General features: G+C 38.3%; 1 protein-coding gene across 2 annotated transcripts in view; it reads left to right on the top strand.

Annotated features, from left to right (window-relative positions):
• Positions 1-3857: 3857 nt before the first annotated feature.
• The window catches only part of ecscr (endothelial cell surface expressed chemotaxis and apoptosis regulator), a 29242-nt gene continuing 17531 nt past the window's right edge, over positions 3858-15568 (top strand). For both annotated transcript variants that reach the window (XM_048603729.1, XM_020529879.2), the window contains exons 1-2: positions 3858-3992; positions 15176-15241. In XM_048603729.1, the coding sequence (XP_048459686.1) occupies positions 3935-3992; positions 15176-15241 (124 nt within the window). In that variant the 5' untranslated portion in view covers positions 3858-3934. The remainder of the gene's footprint in view (positions 3993-15175; positions 15242-15568) is intronic.

The following is a 15568-nucleotide window of genomic DNA, read 5'->3' as shown; positions in this document are numbered from 1 at the left end:
GTATTAATTTTGTCCACTAGCCTCCTAAACTGGTGCTTCCATTGTCTTAGATTTTAAAGATGTCAATCCCTAACCCAGAAGTTACATTTTTAAAGCATATGAAACATGAAATAGAATATTTTCACAACACCTTCCAACCCAAGGGAAAAACACGAACTCGTCACCGTCTTATTGTTTCTACATTTAAAATATAACAACTTAAAACATGCCACATATTTTACAAAGTATCTTGTCACATCCTATATAGATAATTTACCCCTGTTGTCCTCAAGTCAGTCCATCTTGACATCACTGGGCAGATTTATATCGGGGGGTCTTTATGACATGCTTAAGTTGAAATGTGTGGTAGCATCACGTGACAGGTCTGGCAAAGCCCATCTCTATGTTAAAGTCATCTCACTCTATCTTTTATGTTTTTCACAAGCCGAGTGGCAAGATTCCTGTTAAGCAGCAGCGAGATGTCAATTTACAGTCAATGATAAATCTTTTGATAATTGTTAACACTGCAACTTGCCTCAAAAATAAAAACTGAAAGAACTGTGGGTGCTATAAATCAGGAACTAAAACAAAGTTGCTGGAAAAGCTCAGCAGGTCTAGCAGCATCTGCGAAGGAAAAACCAGAGTTAACATTTCGGGTCTGATGACCCTTCCTCTCCCAGGAACTCCCCAGTTCTGAGGAAGGATCACTGGACCCAAAATGTTAACTCTGTTTTTTACTTCACAGATGCTGCCAGACCTGCTGAGCTTTTCCAGCAACTTTGTTTTTGTTGCCTCATTAATAGTCCGACTCTCAACTTTTCAAACTTGCCATTCAAGCTGCACATCGGGAAAACAAGAAAACCAGAGCGAGAACCTCGTGGATTCAGCTCACTGCTGGCTTCAGATGATCTCCATGTTGAAAACCGGGCACTAACATCTCGGGGCACTTTCCATGGGCCTTGGTCACATTTGTCCCATGTCCATGGACATTAGCTGTTCTGAGGAAGGGTCACTGGACCTGAAACATGAACTCTGTTTTTTCCTTCACAGATGCTGCCAGACTAGCTGAGCTTTTCCAGGAACTTGTTTTTGTTCCATGGACATTGGCGCCTGATATGCACCAGCCTGTAAGAATTTTCATGGCATATCTTCAATTCACTTGCAGGTCACTACTACACTTCCAAACTGAACTAGCAACTATTATTGTAATGCTGCTACAAGGATACTGTCTGCTCAGAGGTGCACATCCAGCTCATGGACTAGACCATGCTGTACCTATGAGTTATTTGCTGGTTGTTATTGTGTTCATTTACTTGGATCCTACATGAAGGCTCACAGCATCTCTGCCATGCCATGTTTTTTTTTACTCTTCACCCCACAACCAGAGATACTATTCTCGTATTATATCTCTGTTTCCACACTGCTTAGTGCAGACAAGATGGTAGGCTTGTCAATGCTGTCAGCAAACCTCAGTCAAGTCAAAACAGAGTCAGGGTCCTCTCCTCATAAAGAATGAGAAGCTGAATGATGACAGCAATCACCTGTCCTGATTTTTTTCTGCATTATTGAAAATTGCTTTTGTCATGGAATGAAAGTGGGTGATATCACTGTTAATGTTGGTGCACATTAGGCAGTGTCATAAGCAAGTAGGTAGGCAGCACAGAAAGAATGCAAGGTGAATGGTGTTGGTAGTTGAGGTGGGTGAGAGTGAGTAAGGAAATTGTTGCAGGCAATAATGACAGTGATGGAGCACTAGCAAAGACTGAGGGGATGAAACAAATTGGAGAGAAGACGGTGCTACTTACAGTGGCAGAGTGGAGAAGGACATTGACCTGCTTCCTACATTGTTCAACATTCCTCCAGATAGTGAGAGTGTCATAATATGGGTGGCATCATCAGGCCAGGATGGCATGGCCTACTGCCTGTCCTGGGCGGAGGAAATCCTTTGATAACAGCCCTCCACTCACCACCTTCCAGCAGGGCCTCCAGGACCCTGGTGCAGAGCAGGGCATCAAAAAACCCCTTGTCTATCATGCCCAAGCTAATTGCCTGTAATCATGCAACACAGTTTTGGACTGATAATGTGTGTTCAGGTGCATTACCAGCTTTTAAAGATGGCGTGAGTGCAAGGGATGCTAGTAAATTCCAGATATCCACCGAGTGGCGTGTTGCATCAAGACTGGCATGTGGTAGGATGGGACGGACGTGAGAGATGGCATAGAGGTATGATAGGCCATTAATAAGGCAAGTTTGGTAAGCTAAGGTGCTGAAACTTAGTAGGCCTCACAGCAAGAATGCAATACAACTTGGACTTAGGCAAAAAGAAAGTAAGATTCATACTGTTATGTGAATTTTGGAACAATAATCTAATTAAAATTTACATTTTTTTGTGATACTGAAGCATAGGAACTTAGGACTGAAGGGGAAGGAGTATTATCCCATTGAGCCTGTTCTGGCATTCAGTAACTCCACAGCTCACCTGGTTATGGGCTCAACTCGACTTTATTGTGTGCACTCTATTACCCTTAACTCCCATGTCTATCAAAAATCTATAACTTAGCTTTGAATAAATTTAAGGATCCAACATCTACTATTTTCTGGTGGAATAGAAATATACATATAAACAACTTTCCAGGGGAAAAAGTATTCTCCTCATATTAATCTTAAAAGCGAAACCTCTTATTTGTAAACTGTGTTCCCTAGTTCTAATTTATCCTACAGGGGAAACATCCTTTCAAAAACATCCTTTCCACCCTGTCTAGACCCCCCAGGATCTTACAAGTTTCTGTAAAATCACCTCTCTTTCTTATAAACTCCAATGGGTAAAAGCTCAACCAGTTCAACCTTCCGTCATAAGATAAGCTCTTCATCCAAAGAACGAGTTAAGTGAATGGGTTGTGAACTTCATGCAATGCACTTATATCTTTTTTCAACAGGGAAACCAAAATTATCCAAAGAGCTCCAGGTGTGGTCTCACCACAGCCTTGTCCAGCTGCTGAGCCATTTCCCTTCTCTTACATTCCATTCCCCTTGCAGCATACGCCAACATTCCATTTGTCTTCCTGATAAATTACTGTACCAGCAAGCTAACTTCTTATGATTCATATAGAAGGACACCTAGACCCCTTTCTACCTGCAATCTCTCTCTATTTAAATAGTAAAGTGCTTTTCTGTTCTTCCTGCCCAAGTGAACAAGTTCACATTTTCCCACATTATACTCCATCTGCCAAATGTTGGCTACTCACAAACCTATCTACATCTCTTTGCTTAATTGTCCACTAAGACTGCTGTAAAATGCAATATAGCTGAATGTGTGGCTGAGTTTTGATCTGAACACGATACAATGGGAAACAGAAATAAAGTGAGCATAAAAAGGCAGATACTGACAAGGACAAGTCCTGAAAAGTTGTAAAGAACCATCAGACAGTGTCTTGGAATAGAAGAGTTTTCAGCAAAAGGATAAAAAAAGAGGAAAGCAGTAATGTCCAACAAGGTATGGAAACCTAAGTCATTTATAACTTATGGAACTCTATTGTACATATTTAAGAATTGGCTCTTTTGCAATAATGTGTATTCTGTTGTAGAATAGATTTTTAAAAAAAATAAATTTAATAATTGGAATTGATATTTTCTTTACATGCTTTTATAAATTGATAATTAAAGGAAAAGGTCTTAGGAGCTGGGCTTCGACTAAAATACATTTGGTGCCAATATTTGTGAATTTTTAAATGCGGATTCTCACACCCTCTGAATCAGAATAGAGCATTAGAAAAGCAAACAGTCTATGGTGTTCATTCCCATGTGATCTCATGCTACTTCCTCCTATTCTTTTAAAGGAAACACCATAAATAATCAGTACAGATCCATGCCCTTATACACCTTTTCCACTTCCAAGCCAGACCAAGATTGGGAAAATACATTTCAGTCCTGCTTTCTGCATAAAAGCAACAGAAAAATGGCAAATTTAAAAGTCTCTGCCTTCCTGATTTTCCTCTTGTTTCAGGTTCAAAAAGGTAGGAGTGCTTTCTGTACAGCTTATTTTGGTCCTGCTTTTGGTTAAAATAGTTAGTTTAATGAGAACCTACTTCAATTAGAGACAGTGCTGTTTTTGGTGCTAATCTACATATTATCAAAGATCTACAGACTACAGCTAGGTAAAGTATTGACAAGAAACAAAAGAAAATGTTTACCCTTCCCTCCAGCATTACCATTTCCCCCCACAAATCCAGTGCTTATAATATGTTCAACATTTTTTTACCCTCAAACCAAGGTCAGAGAAAATTATTAATGTTAAGTTTCTTCAAAAATGTTCATCAGAAAGTTGAATTTTTTTCTTAAGTTTCCTTCAGGTAATTGTAATCTTCTGTTTTTTGTTCATATATTTTTGTATTATCTCTCAGAGATTTAAAAATAATGTTTTCTGCCACTAATATAGCTGTGATAATGTGCTATTGTTCCTCTATCTTCATACACTGAACAATGCAGTTCCTTATGTTATTACAAATCACAAAATGCAGTTGTTATGAATAGTGATTGTCTTGTCTCTGTGCTTGAGGAGACAAATTTTACAAAGCACCTGTCATTTTGAAATTGTTTGAGAATTTGTGGCGATCGAAGTTACGGATGTATAAGCTGGGAAATTGATAAGAGAGCTCCTGTTAGCTGCTCAACCATGAAGCGACACCTTATTGTAGGAACTATAAAGGGAATAAATGACCTTTGAAGGGAGAGGAAAGAAGTCTCATCATCTGCAATGTGTTTTATCATGTCCTTAGGACATCCTAAATTGCTTAATTTGCAAGTTTAGTTGCTTTTTCACAAACACCACTTGTTCTAGCAGCCAGTTGGCATTTGGGAAGTTTCCAAAAATAGCAAGTGAGAAGAATAACCAATGGTTGTATTTTTATGATCTTGGTTGAAGAAACAATGGCCAGATAACAGGAAAGCTCACTTCCCTTCAACAAGTAGAACCACAAAATCTTTTATGCTCATGAGTTTAAAGAGCTGGAGTGTTCTGTTAATACATCATCTGCCTAATGATGATCTGGGCTTATTGGCTTCATGTCCTTGACGTCTCAGCCAATCTGTAGCAGACAGACTGGAAATGTGCTAAATACTATTTCCAATGATCATGTCTCATGAAGGGAAATGCCAGCAGCATCAACTGTGTCTGCATGCAATTCAGTGCCTTATTCTCAGCTAATCACACTGCAGGCTCTTACTGTTAAGTGCTTACATGGAACTCCCAGCCCAAAAGGACAGAAGGCACCTGTGCAAGGGCTTCCACAGTATTTTCAAATAGATCACATCAACAAAAATTTAAATTCAAAAATCTTGAAAGCCATTTTTATGTAGACAATGTTCTGGACAAGCTTGGGACTTGCAACTGCACATTTCCTCTCCCATACTGACTTGATTACTTGGCAGAAGTCTGTAAAATGCACCTTGCTTTTTGTATTTGTTCTTGAAGTCTGACAAGAAGGTTATGTTCAACTTATCACCTCGATGCTTGTTGACCTACATTGGCTCCTGATCAGGCAGCATTTTGATTTTGACATTTTAAATAATTTCCATATGCTTGGCCCTCCTTTGTTGCTGTACTCTCCTCCAACAGCTCAATTCTCTGAAATATCTAATCTGGACTAATTCTAGCCTTCTATCATCCCTGATCTTAATCATTTCACCATGGATCACCACACCTTCACTTATCTCAGCTCTGGACTAAAATCAAATAGAAATTATTGAGCTGGCAAGAACTTCCACGTTTACTTTATTAGTCTTGCTGTAAAACCCTTACAAAGCCTAAACTTTTCTATTTGAGGTATACCTGCAAGTTGATAAATGCTGAGCATGTGACTGGTCCTGAAAAAATTTTCCATTGTAATGTCATATTTCACCATTATTATTAAAAAAATGCACATTTGAAAAGTACTTTTTAAAACCTTTATAATATATCAGCTTCTATCTTAATTCCACGTGCATCTTCCAATGAGTTATTTTGAGTTATAGTGAAAAAAATCAAGGCTAGTTATTTCTTCACTTGCTTTTGTTTTTTATTGACGAATGGGATGTGCGCATCACTGGCTGGGCCAGCATTTATTGCCTAGCCAGCTTGCACTTGAGAAGTTGGTGGTGACCTGTCTTCTTGAATCACAGCAATCCATTTGCTGTAGGTTGACTCATAATGCCATTAGGAAGGGTGTTCCAGCATTTTGACTCAGTGATGCCGAAGGAACAGTGATATATTTCTAAGTCAGGATGGTAAGCAGCCTGGATGGGAACTTGTAGGTGGTGGTCTTCCCAAGTATTTGCTGTCCTTGCCCTTCTAGATGGTTTCGGAGATATGGTTTTGTTGTTGTGGGTTTAGAAGATGCTTTTTAAGGAGAATATACATAAATATAATTAGCTATTAATCTGTGTTTGTTGATATCTAAATACTGGATATCTATATCCAGATTCAAACTGATATTGAGAAAAGGGAAATCTCTGACATCAGTGTATTGTTTTGTTCCAAAAGAAATAGGAGCATGAATAGGCCATTCGGCCCATTGAACCTACACAGCCATGAAATAAGAGCACGGCTGATCTGTGGTGGGCTTAGCTCCACTTTCCTGCCTGCCTCCCATAACTCCAGTACAGCAAATATCTGAAAATTTCAGCCTTGAATATATTTAATATCCAGCCTTCCCAGTAAGGGAAAATATAAATAGGATAAAAAGAAAAGAACTGGAGTCGTTCGATACCAAACTTAAGTGGGAGACTTACTTCTTCTCTGTTTTGGACCTCTAGCACTATATTTTCAGAGTATTCTCCTATAATGACAAAACATATAAAAATACATGTAAAGGGTGTGCAAGTCCCTAGTATAGGTACAGTAGGTGGAAAAGTTTATCAGTGATTAATCATTGAAAACATGAAGGAAGGAATAGCTAGTTCAGAGGAAACTGTTACAAATGCACTTGTAATTTGGAACAAAGACCAGGTGGATCTAATTGACTATGAGGTCCTTGATTGGGGTTGTTAATCTGGGCCAACCAGGGAGCCCTGGCTGACAGATAGAAACTGGAGATTCAGAGAGACCCTTCTTTCTAGGGTCGAGCACTGAGCTGATTGCTCAGAGCCCATGTACTGTGCACATGCAAACAAAGGGTGACTTGGTGACAGGATACTTGTCTCCCTGGAGTTATTTCAGTCATGTATGGCTTTTTGTTGAAACATTTAAAATATTCCATGACTATGTAAATGAAAATTAACTACATACTATTCTGATGAAATATATATTACTCATATGAAGTAATGCACTGTTAATGTGGAGTTATGATGTAGTTTCCTGTCCAATGCAATGTGCGAGATCATTAAATATTTTGCAGCATTGCAGCTAAAGATGGCTGAATAGTGCATTTGACAATAATATATGTTGTCACTTCTCGCTAGGTATCCTGAGCCACTTGGTCAATTAAAACTTGACAAAGTGCCTGAGAGGGAGTAAAGGCTAAGTACCAATGCCCATGGTCAAGGGTTGGTGCCCATGAATCGTGCCCTGTGATACTGCATGCCCTAAGCAACATAAATATACATTTACTTTAATTTTTTTTTAATTTTTATACATTCAAAGCATTAGAACTGTGTTGTATTTAAAAACATTTGTGTAGAAAAGTTTCAACAAATAAAAAAAGACTGGCTGTTGTATTTCATCTGAAAAGGAACAATTGAATCTGCTTCATGATTGACTACATTTGTATTTACAAGGCACTAATACTTAGTCCTGCACAAGATAGAAGGTAGTGTGCTAAATTATACAATGAACTATGGAACAAAACAGCATAGCACAGCCTTTAATATGTTTGCATGCATATTCAGTGATTAGATTTTATTCATATTTTGCTGCCACTAAAAACCATTAAGCCTCGCAGTACCCACTATTAGCATTCTTTGTGGGAAACCACAGCCTTGTGATGATTTTTGAACTGGAGAACTGGGGAGAATAAATCTTTACCAATGAGACATGCTTAGGATACCAGTGGTATGTTTGTGACAGAGCACAAAGTAATGTGCTGCCTGCCATGCTGCTCTACATTAGCTGTATTATAGACAAGGGGGTTCAGTGCTTCGCTAATACACTATACCATCCCCTTGGCACTCACAGAGGGATCACCTCATAAAGGGGTAGGAGACAAGGAATAAGCTTATGACAAATCATATTGGGATATGATCCAGCATTTACATTAGCAAGTAACTTGGAAATACATTAGAATCGCAATAGCTCTTAATGTGCCACTAGGTGGAGGTTTCTCCCACAGAATAAAAATCAACTTCTTAGATTGCAATGAGCCAAGTAAAAACTCAGCTTGAACAAAGAAATGATTCTATACTTATAGCCACCAGAGTTATTGAATATGTCCACCAACCAACTAAATTGTCACTTTCAGTTCACCTCACATCACCACCCCACTCCGAGACAGTAAGAACTGCCGATGCTGGAGTCTGAGATAACACAGTGTGGAGCCAGAGGAACACAGTAGGCCAGGCAGCATCAGAGGAGCAGGAAAGCTGATGTTTCGGGTCGGGACCCTTCTTCAGAAATTCAGAAAATTTCAGCCTTGAATATATTCAATACCCAGACAAGGGTCCTGACCCAAAACGTCAGCTTTCCTGCTCCTCTGATGCTGTCTGGCCTGCTGTGTTCCTCCAGCTCCACACTGTGTTACCACCCAACTCCCACAGCTCTTCCTGCCAAGCCACACAATCTTCTGAAAGAAACCCAAGGACACCAAGGGATAAATACCCAGGTCTTCTAAGTCAACAGGGTCAGTCACAAAGTAACCCAGCTGCAGAATTCATAAATGCCCTCCTCAGAGACTCTGTGTCTCCTTAATGTTCTGCAGTATTGCACTTCCAACATTTAACAACAACTGCAGTGAAGCCAAGAAGCCCTAGTTCTTAGCATTCCTATGTGCATTCTTGAAGGATACTGTTCTGCTGCCTCTATCTTTGGATGGTGCCAATTTTGCTGGTCTTTCTGAAGCACCACTGTATCCTACTTTTGTTAATTCTCAGTAGGTGCAAAACCACCTGAATATAAGGATGGGCTTTTGACATTTCAGCTCCATTAGCAAATAACCTATGATTACCATTGACTGCTTCCTTGTCATGTAAGCTCAACAGGTTTTATTTGTAATAAGGAACTTAAAAGTTAAACCTGATATTCCCATTTGACAGATGGGATTTGTCCCATTGATGATCTGTAGCAAGTACTGGAAGACCACCTGTAGCAGCTGTCGTAGCCTTGCACAGAAAAGTCGACAAATCAGCAAGTCTGTTGTGATGTGAAAGGTAGGTTTGCAAGTAGGATGCATTTCGTGGTGTCTTACTGGCATAAGTCTACTCCCAATGGAGCATGGTTGACAACTGTGCAATTGGAAAGGTCACATACCTTAAGTTTCTTATCACAGCTTGATAATGATCTGCTTTGATAGCCTCTATGCAGTGATATTTGAGAGGATAACACTCAATGCAATTGTTTAGGATGTGAGGGATCAGGCGACCCTTCAATAACACACTGAAGACCAATTACCAGATTGCAAAGGTATAGATTCTTAGATTCATCTAACTCCAATCATCTGACTGACTGTGGCTGGTCTCCTGAACAGTCCCTCAACAGATTGTGTCAGTAGCCCCTGACTGGCCAGAGCTCATCCTCACTCCTCGAAGCATTCATCTCCTTTGGTTTTAACAATCACCATTTCCTTCAAGTGCATAGACTGTTTGCTGAGTCAGGTATAGGCACATGCTGCAGCTCTGATACTGAGGTAATATTGTGAGACACATTTCCACACCCTTCCTGACTGAAAGATTTACTCTTCAATGTTCCCCACAACCCAACCACTCCCTCTGTGGTAAAAAGCAAGCTAAACCATTAAGGCTCCCTGCCTCTAACACAGGCTGAAATACAGAAGGTGCCTATCTCCAAAAGGCACTGTGCACTACAAAACAGGCTTTGTCGCAAAAGGTGCCTGGTTCTGTGTCAGAAATAAACATCCTCTATAGGTATATAAAATGCCTGGCTGTTTAGTGTAAACTGACATGCCACAAGCATGCAAGTCCTGGCCAGTTAGCCTAATATCCAAGACTGGGAAAAGTCTAGAAATAGCAGAACATTTTCTAAATGATTAGTACAATCAGTACAATTAGTAAAAATATTAGGCAGGGAATCAGGATTAATGGGTCTTTTTCAGGATGGAAAGCTGTAACTAGTGAGTGCCACAAGAATCAGTCTTAGGACCTCAATTATTTACCATTTACAGTAGTGACTTAGAGGAAGAAGCAGAATGTAATGTGTCCAAATTTGCTGATGATACAAAAATAGATAGGAGAGCATGTTGCAATGTGGACATAAGGAATCTACAAAGGGATGTATGTCAGTTAAGTGAGTGGTAAAAATTTGACAATTGGTGCTTAATGTAGAAGAGTGTGAGTTTATGCACTTTCATAAAAAAGATCAAAGGCAGAACTATTATTTAATTTAAAAGAAACTCCAAAAAAGCACAGTACAGAGGGATTTGTATGTTCTTGTGCATGAAACACGCGATGTTAGATTGCAGGTGCAGCACATAATTAAGAAGGTAACTGGAAGTTTGGCCTTTATTGCTTTCAGGTTGCAGTTTAAAAATAGACAGGTCTTATTACAACTATACAAAGTGTACGGTTTTAGTCACCATATTTAAGAAACCATATTGACATTTGATGTTGTCCAAAAGGATTCACAAGGCTGATCCCTGGGATGAAAGGATTCATTTATCAAGAATGGCTGAACTATATAGGATCAATTGATTATAGTTTAGAAAAATGAAGGTAAGCTTATCAAAGCATATAAGATTCTGAAGGGAGTTGGCAGAGTTGGTGTTGAGAATAAAAACAAAGTACTGAGGATGCTGGGAATGTCAGTTGAATGCAAAAAATACTGGAGAAACTCAAGTCTGGCAGCATCTGTGGAGAGAGAAACAGATGTAAAGAAGAGTCACATCGGACTCAAAATGCTAATTCTTTATCTCTCTGTAGATGTCCAAGGCAGGACATATACAGTTAATGATAGGGTCCTGGGAGTATTGCTGAACAGAGAGACCTACATAGTTCCTTGAAAGTGGAATCACAGGTAGACAAGTTAGTGAAGAAGGTGTTTGGCAAGCTTGGTGTCATCAGTTAGAGCATTGGATACAGGATTTGGGATGTCATGTTACAGTTGTACAAGATTGATCACTATATACAATTCCGGTCGCCCTGCTACAGGGAGGATGTTATTAAACTGGAAAGGGTGCAAAAAGAATTTACAAGGATGTTACCAAGATTAGAAAGTTTAAGTTAGAAGGAAAGGTTGGATAGGCTGAGACTTATTTCCCTGCAACGTAAGAAGCTGAGGGGTGACCTTATAGAGGTTTATAAAATCATGAGAGGCATAGATAAGATGAATAGCTAAGATCTTTTCCTTTGGGCAAGGGAGTTCAAAACTAGACGGCTTAAGTTTAAGGTGAGAGGGGAAAAATTTAAAAGGGACCTGAGGGGCAACTTTTTCACAGAGAGGGTGGTGCTTATATGGTACAAGTTACCAGAGGAAGTGGTAGAGGTGAGTACAGTTACAGCACTTAAAAGACATTTCGGCAAATACATGGATAGGAAAGGTTTAGGAAAGATATGGGCCAAACACTGGCAAATGGGACTAGTTCAGTTTAGGTAACCTGGTTAGCATGGACAAGTTGGGCTGAAAGGCCTGTTTCCAGGCTGTCTGACTGTATGACTCTATGCTGAGAAATATTTCTATGCTTGCCGTCCTGTTTTTCAATCTAATTTTCTCTCCAGTTATCAAATTTCTGAACAATCTAAATAATGGATCCTGGTCTGTAAAAACAAATTTTTCTAGAAGCGTGCTAAAATTGTTTGCACTAAGTGGTGGCTTTGGAATCAAGCAAGTTATCCTGTTCTATGTGCCTGTGAACACCTCATTATACAAAGATTTCATGAGGACCTGGCATTCATCATTTGAAACTGTTCAACTGAACTGGCAAGCTACAATTCTTTTATTTTCTTTTTTAATTTGTCCTTTAACTGTGTCTGCCTGTCAGTCCTTCTTTGTGTGAGTGGGAGTTATGACTAAAGAAACCTGTGTTTAGATTGAAGATATAAATTAGATTACTTGTATCTTTGCTCTGCTGTAGTTACACTAGTAATAATAGATTGTTAATTTTTGTTTAAGTTATAAACTTGGTGTTCAAGATCTGTTACTTATAAAGTCTGGTTAGGAACAATTGGGAAATATTTAGAGTTATGGAATATTTTAATCTCATTGTCTTGTGAATCCTAGAATAGTGAGGCTAATTTGGTTTGGCTTGCTATCTCTCTGTTGTAACTATTTCTTCTTTGATTGTGAGTGGAGGGAGTGGAGAAGGATGGATGTGGGGTGATAGTATGGGTGAAGTTGGGGATTCTAACCAACATACAGCAGCATTTGTAAGGCTCAGGCATTTTCCTAATCAGCATATACTTTTTTTTAATCAAGGAGTAAAGTTTCATCACTATCCTACAAACAGCATAGGACCCAATTATATATTTCTGTAACATTTTCCAGAATATCCAATGAGTATTCCAAATGGCAGTTCCTTCAATATGTTATGTAATACATCTCAGATAATCCTCTCTACAACTCATGCTAAACAGGATTTTTTGTGTTTCTAACTTAATTCCCTGTTTAAATATAGTCACCAAATTGCTCTCACTTCAGTGTATAGAATTAATTCCAGACATCATTGAGCAATCAAATATTTGAGCCATTGATTTCTTTGCTCATCTTAGACGAATGTTATTCAAGCCAGCAGGGTGATCTGCTTCAAGGGCTATCATTCCATTAAGGAATAGATTTGCATCAATTTTAATGTCTCCAACAGTCTGCACAATATGGATAATTTGTAATCATCCTCTTTTCTCAAGAGCAACACAAAATAACATTTAAAGCTTCAACATCACCTTGGGACTCTACTCAGTTCTGTGTGCAGAATTTCTCAAAGGCTCTATATGTTCTTCAATAGCCCACTGAGTTGTAATGTATCATTGATGTAAACATACTAGTCATACATTGAAGCCTTGAAACCTCCCTCCAAAAACAGGGATCAATTTTTATGCCAAACGTACAAATGAATCGCAAATGGTGTAGAATCACCATATTTGTTTGCACCATAGAGTCTGCCGTATGTGTGTGTGTATCCTAAACTGATGCACACATTCTTAACACATCCTGTTTTGCATGTTTGTCCCATTGCACCAAATTATAGTTATTGCAGTAAGTAATTTGTATGATGAAAGATTGAGGCTGGTCACTAATATGCATTCAGCATGCTGTTAGCCTATATGCCCAAAAAAATGCAAAACTCGATTTTGAGGGCTGAAAAAATGAGGTTATTTTTAAAAGTTAGGTCAGTTTATATGTCTGGTTTATTGTGGCTAAAGAAACCTCTTACAATCTCTACCACACCTATCCATTAACTTCTTGACTGCTCTATCGAAGTAATCAAATAGCTGATTTAGATTCTGTGCGTTAAACAATATTGGGCATCATAAAAGTGCATGCATCATAGTAGGGAATAAAATTAAGTTTAAGTCAATCTTGAGAAAAAACCAACACTGGCAAAGAACAAGAGAGCTTCAAGTTAGACCACATGACTTTCGTTGGCATTATCATTACAAATCAACCAATACCAACTTCTTGACTGTTACTCTTGACCAGAAATTGATTCAGCCACATGAAAACATAGATGTGCTTTTTGGTCTGTTGGTTATGCATCACTGTAAGTATTTATCAAGAAGGTAGTTGCCATGTGATAATAGAACAATCTATGTGTTAACTTAAGAATGTAGGAATTCTCGTAAATATGCACAAGTGCTGATATCTGTAATGCCACAAATATCTATCTCTGGTCCACTGAAGCAAGTTCATCCCATTTTTGATTTGCTGAAAAGCTCCATACCTCTTATTGCTGATCTGCATTTCGGTGTGTTGATTTTGACATGTTAATCAGTGAGCAGCTCACAAATAGGGAGAATTTTCATGGTAGTGTAATCTATGTTATAGCAAATTTCACATCTTTCCCGAACTCAGTGGAAATAAAAATTGGATTAGAATTAAATTGGGACAATAATTCATTATCACTCACTTTACATCATTACATAAAGTCAAAGATGCACCTACAATTTTGGAATAGTGGATTTTTTCATTGTCTTTGGGTGGCACAGGTGAATTTTTAACTCCCTTAACTCCTTAAATCATCTTTGTGTGAAATTATTGGGATTGGGTCTTCATGCCAATGCAAATATAATGAAGAGCGTAGTGTAGAGTAAGTAATGAGTGGAAAGATATAGCAATTATTTTGGTCAATACTGTAAAGTAATGCACACTTATTAAATACATGGCTCTGATTCCTTTAACGTTGCTGCATTGTTTCAAATAAACAAGTTAGAAATTGAAATACAGAAACCAAATACAGAAATGCTTGAAAATTAATTGTCAAAGGGTCAGGACTTTGTTCCTTGTGGCCTTGTCTCTATGCCCTTATATTTGAATCACCCAACATCCTTTATATATCAAATACAAAATGTTCATGCCAAAGGTATTATTGGCCAGAACCAGAACCTGTCGGCACATTGCCTACTTATGTTTGCTCATCAAAGCTTCTGTAAAGATGCAAAAGCTTTGATGAAGTTATATTCATTTTCTGAAAAAGCAAAACTGAACATTGAATAAGATTCAAACCATTGGCTGATGATACAACAATTTCCTGTCTGCCTGAGGAAACAGGTATATTTCCTATTGCCTGAGCCAGCCATGGACTATTTGCAGAACAATGCTATTTCTAAACATACTCTTCTGACCCTTTCTGTTTTATGAAGCTTTCAACACAATCACTTGAAGTATACAGAATTTATTTTATCACATTATTATCTAAATGCTTCAGATTTATTTTGTGTCAAGCATGCTATTAATTTATTTGAATACATTTTTGACAACTCTGTTAAATCTATCTGTATATGCAGGGAATTTAAAATTATAAAATTAACATTAGGTTTGTGATAAATTATTAGCTGAATCCCAGGCAGCTTTTATTAAATTCTATTAAAAATTTCTAATGACATTTCCCTTCAATTCCTCTTTCAGGTAATGCAAAAAATATCTCCACAACTTCTGTGACAACTACTGAGACAAATCCAACAGCCTCAACAGGTATTTGTTTTAGGGAGTCAAAGGTTATTGGGGTTGGGTTGGAATTGTGGCCACAGTTAGATCAGCTGTGGATTTATTAAATGGTGGAACAGGCATGAGAGATTGAATGAGTCACTCCTGCTCCTAATTCATTTGTTTTTATGTTTTGTTTTTAACAATGTTTGCACTAGACAGTCAAATATGTTGACATTAACAAAACAGCATTGCCTTGATCCCTAATTCCCCTAAGTTATTGATTTACAATAATTTTGTGTTGTGGTTATTTCCAGTTTAGATTGTAAAACAAAATTAGTGTTAATAAACAAAGTATGATTAGAAAGCTTTGTG

This window comes from Rhincodon typus, chromosome 12 (assembly GCF_021869965.1).
Source record: "Rhincodon typus isolate 14 chromosome 12, sRhiTyp1.1, whole genome shotgun sequence".
Classification (NCBI taxonomy): domain Eukaryota; kingdom Metazoa; phylum Chordata; class Chondrichthyes; order Orectolobiformes; family Rhincodontidae; genus Rhincodon; species Rhincodon typus.
This window is presented reverse-complemented; position numbering and strand designations above follow the sequence as displayed.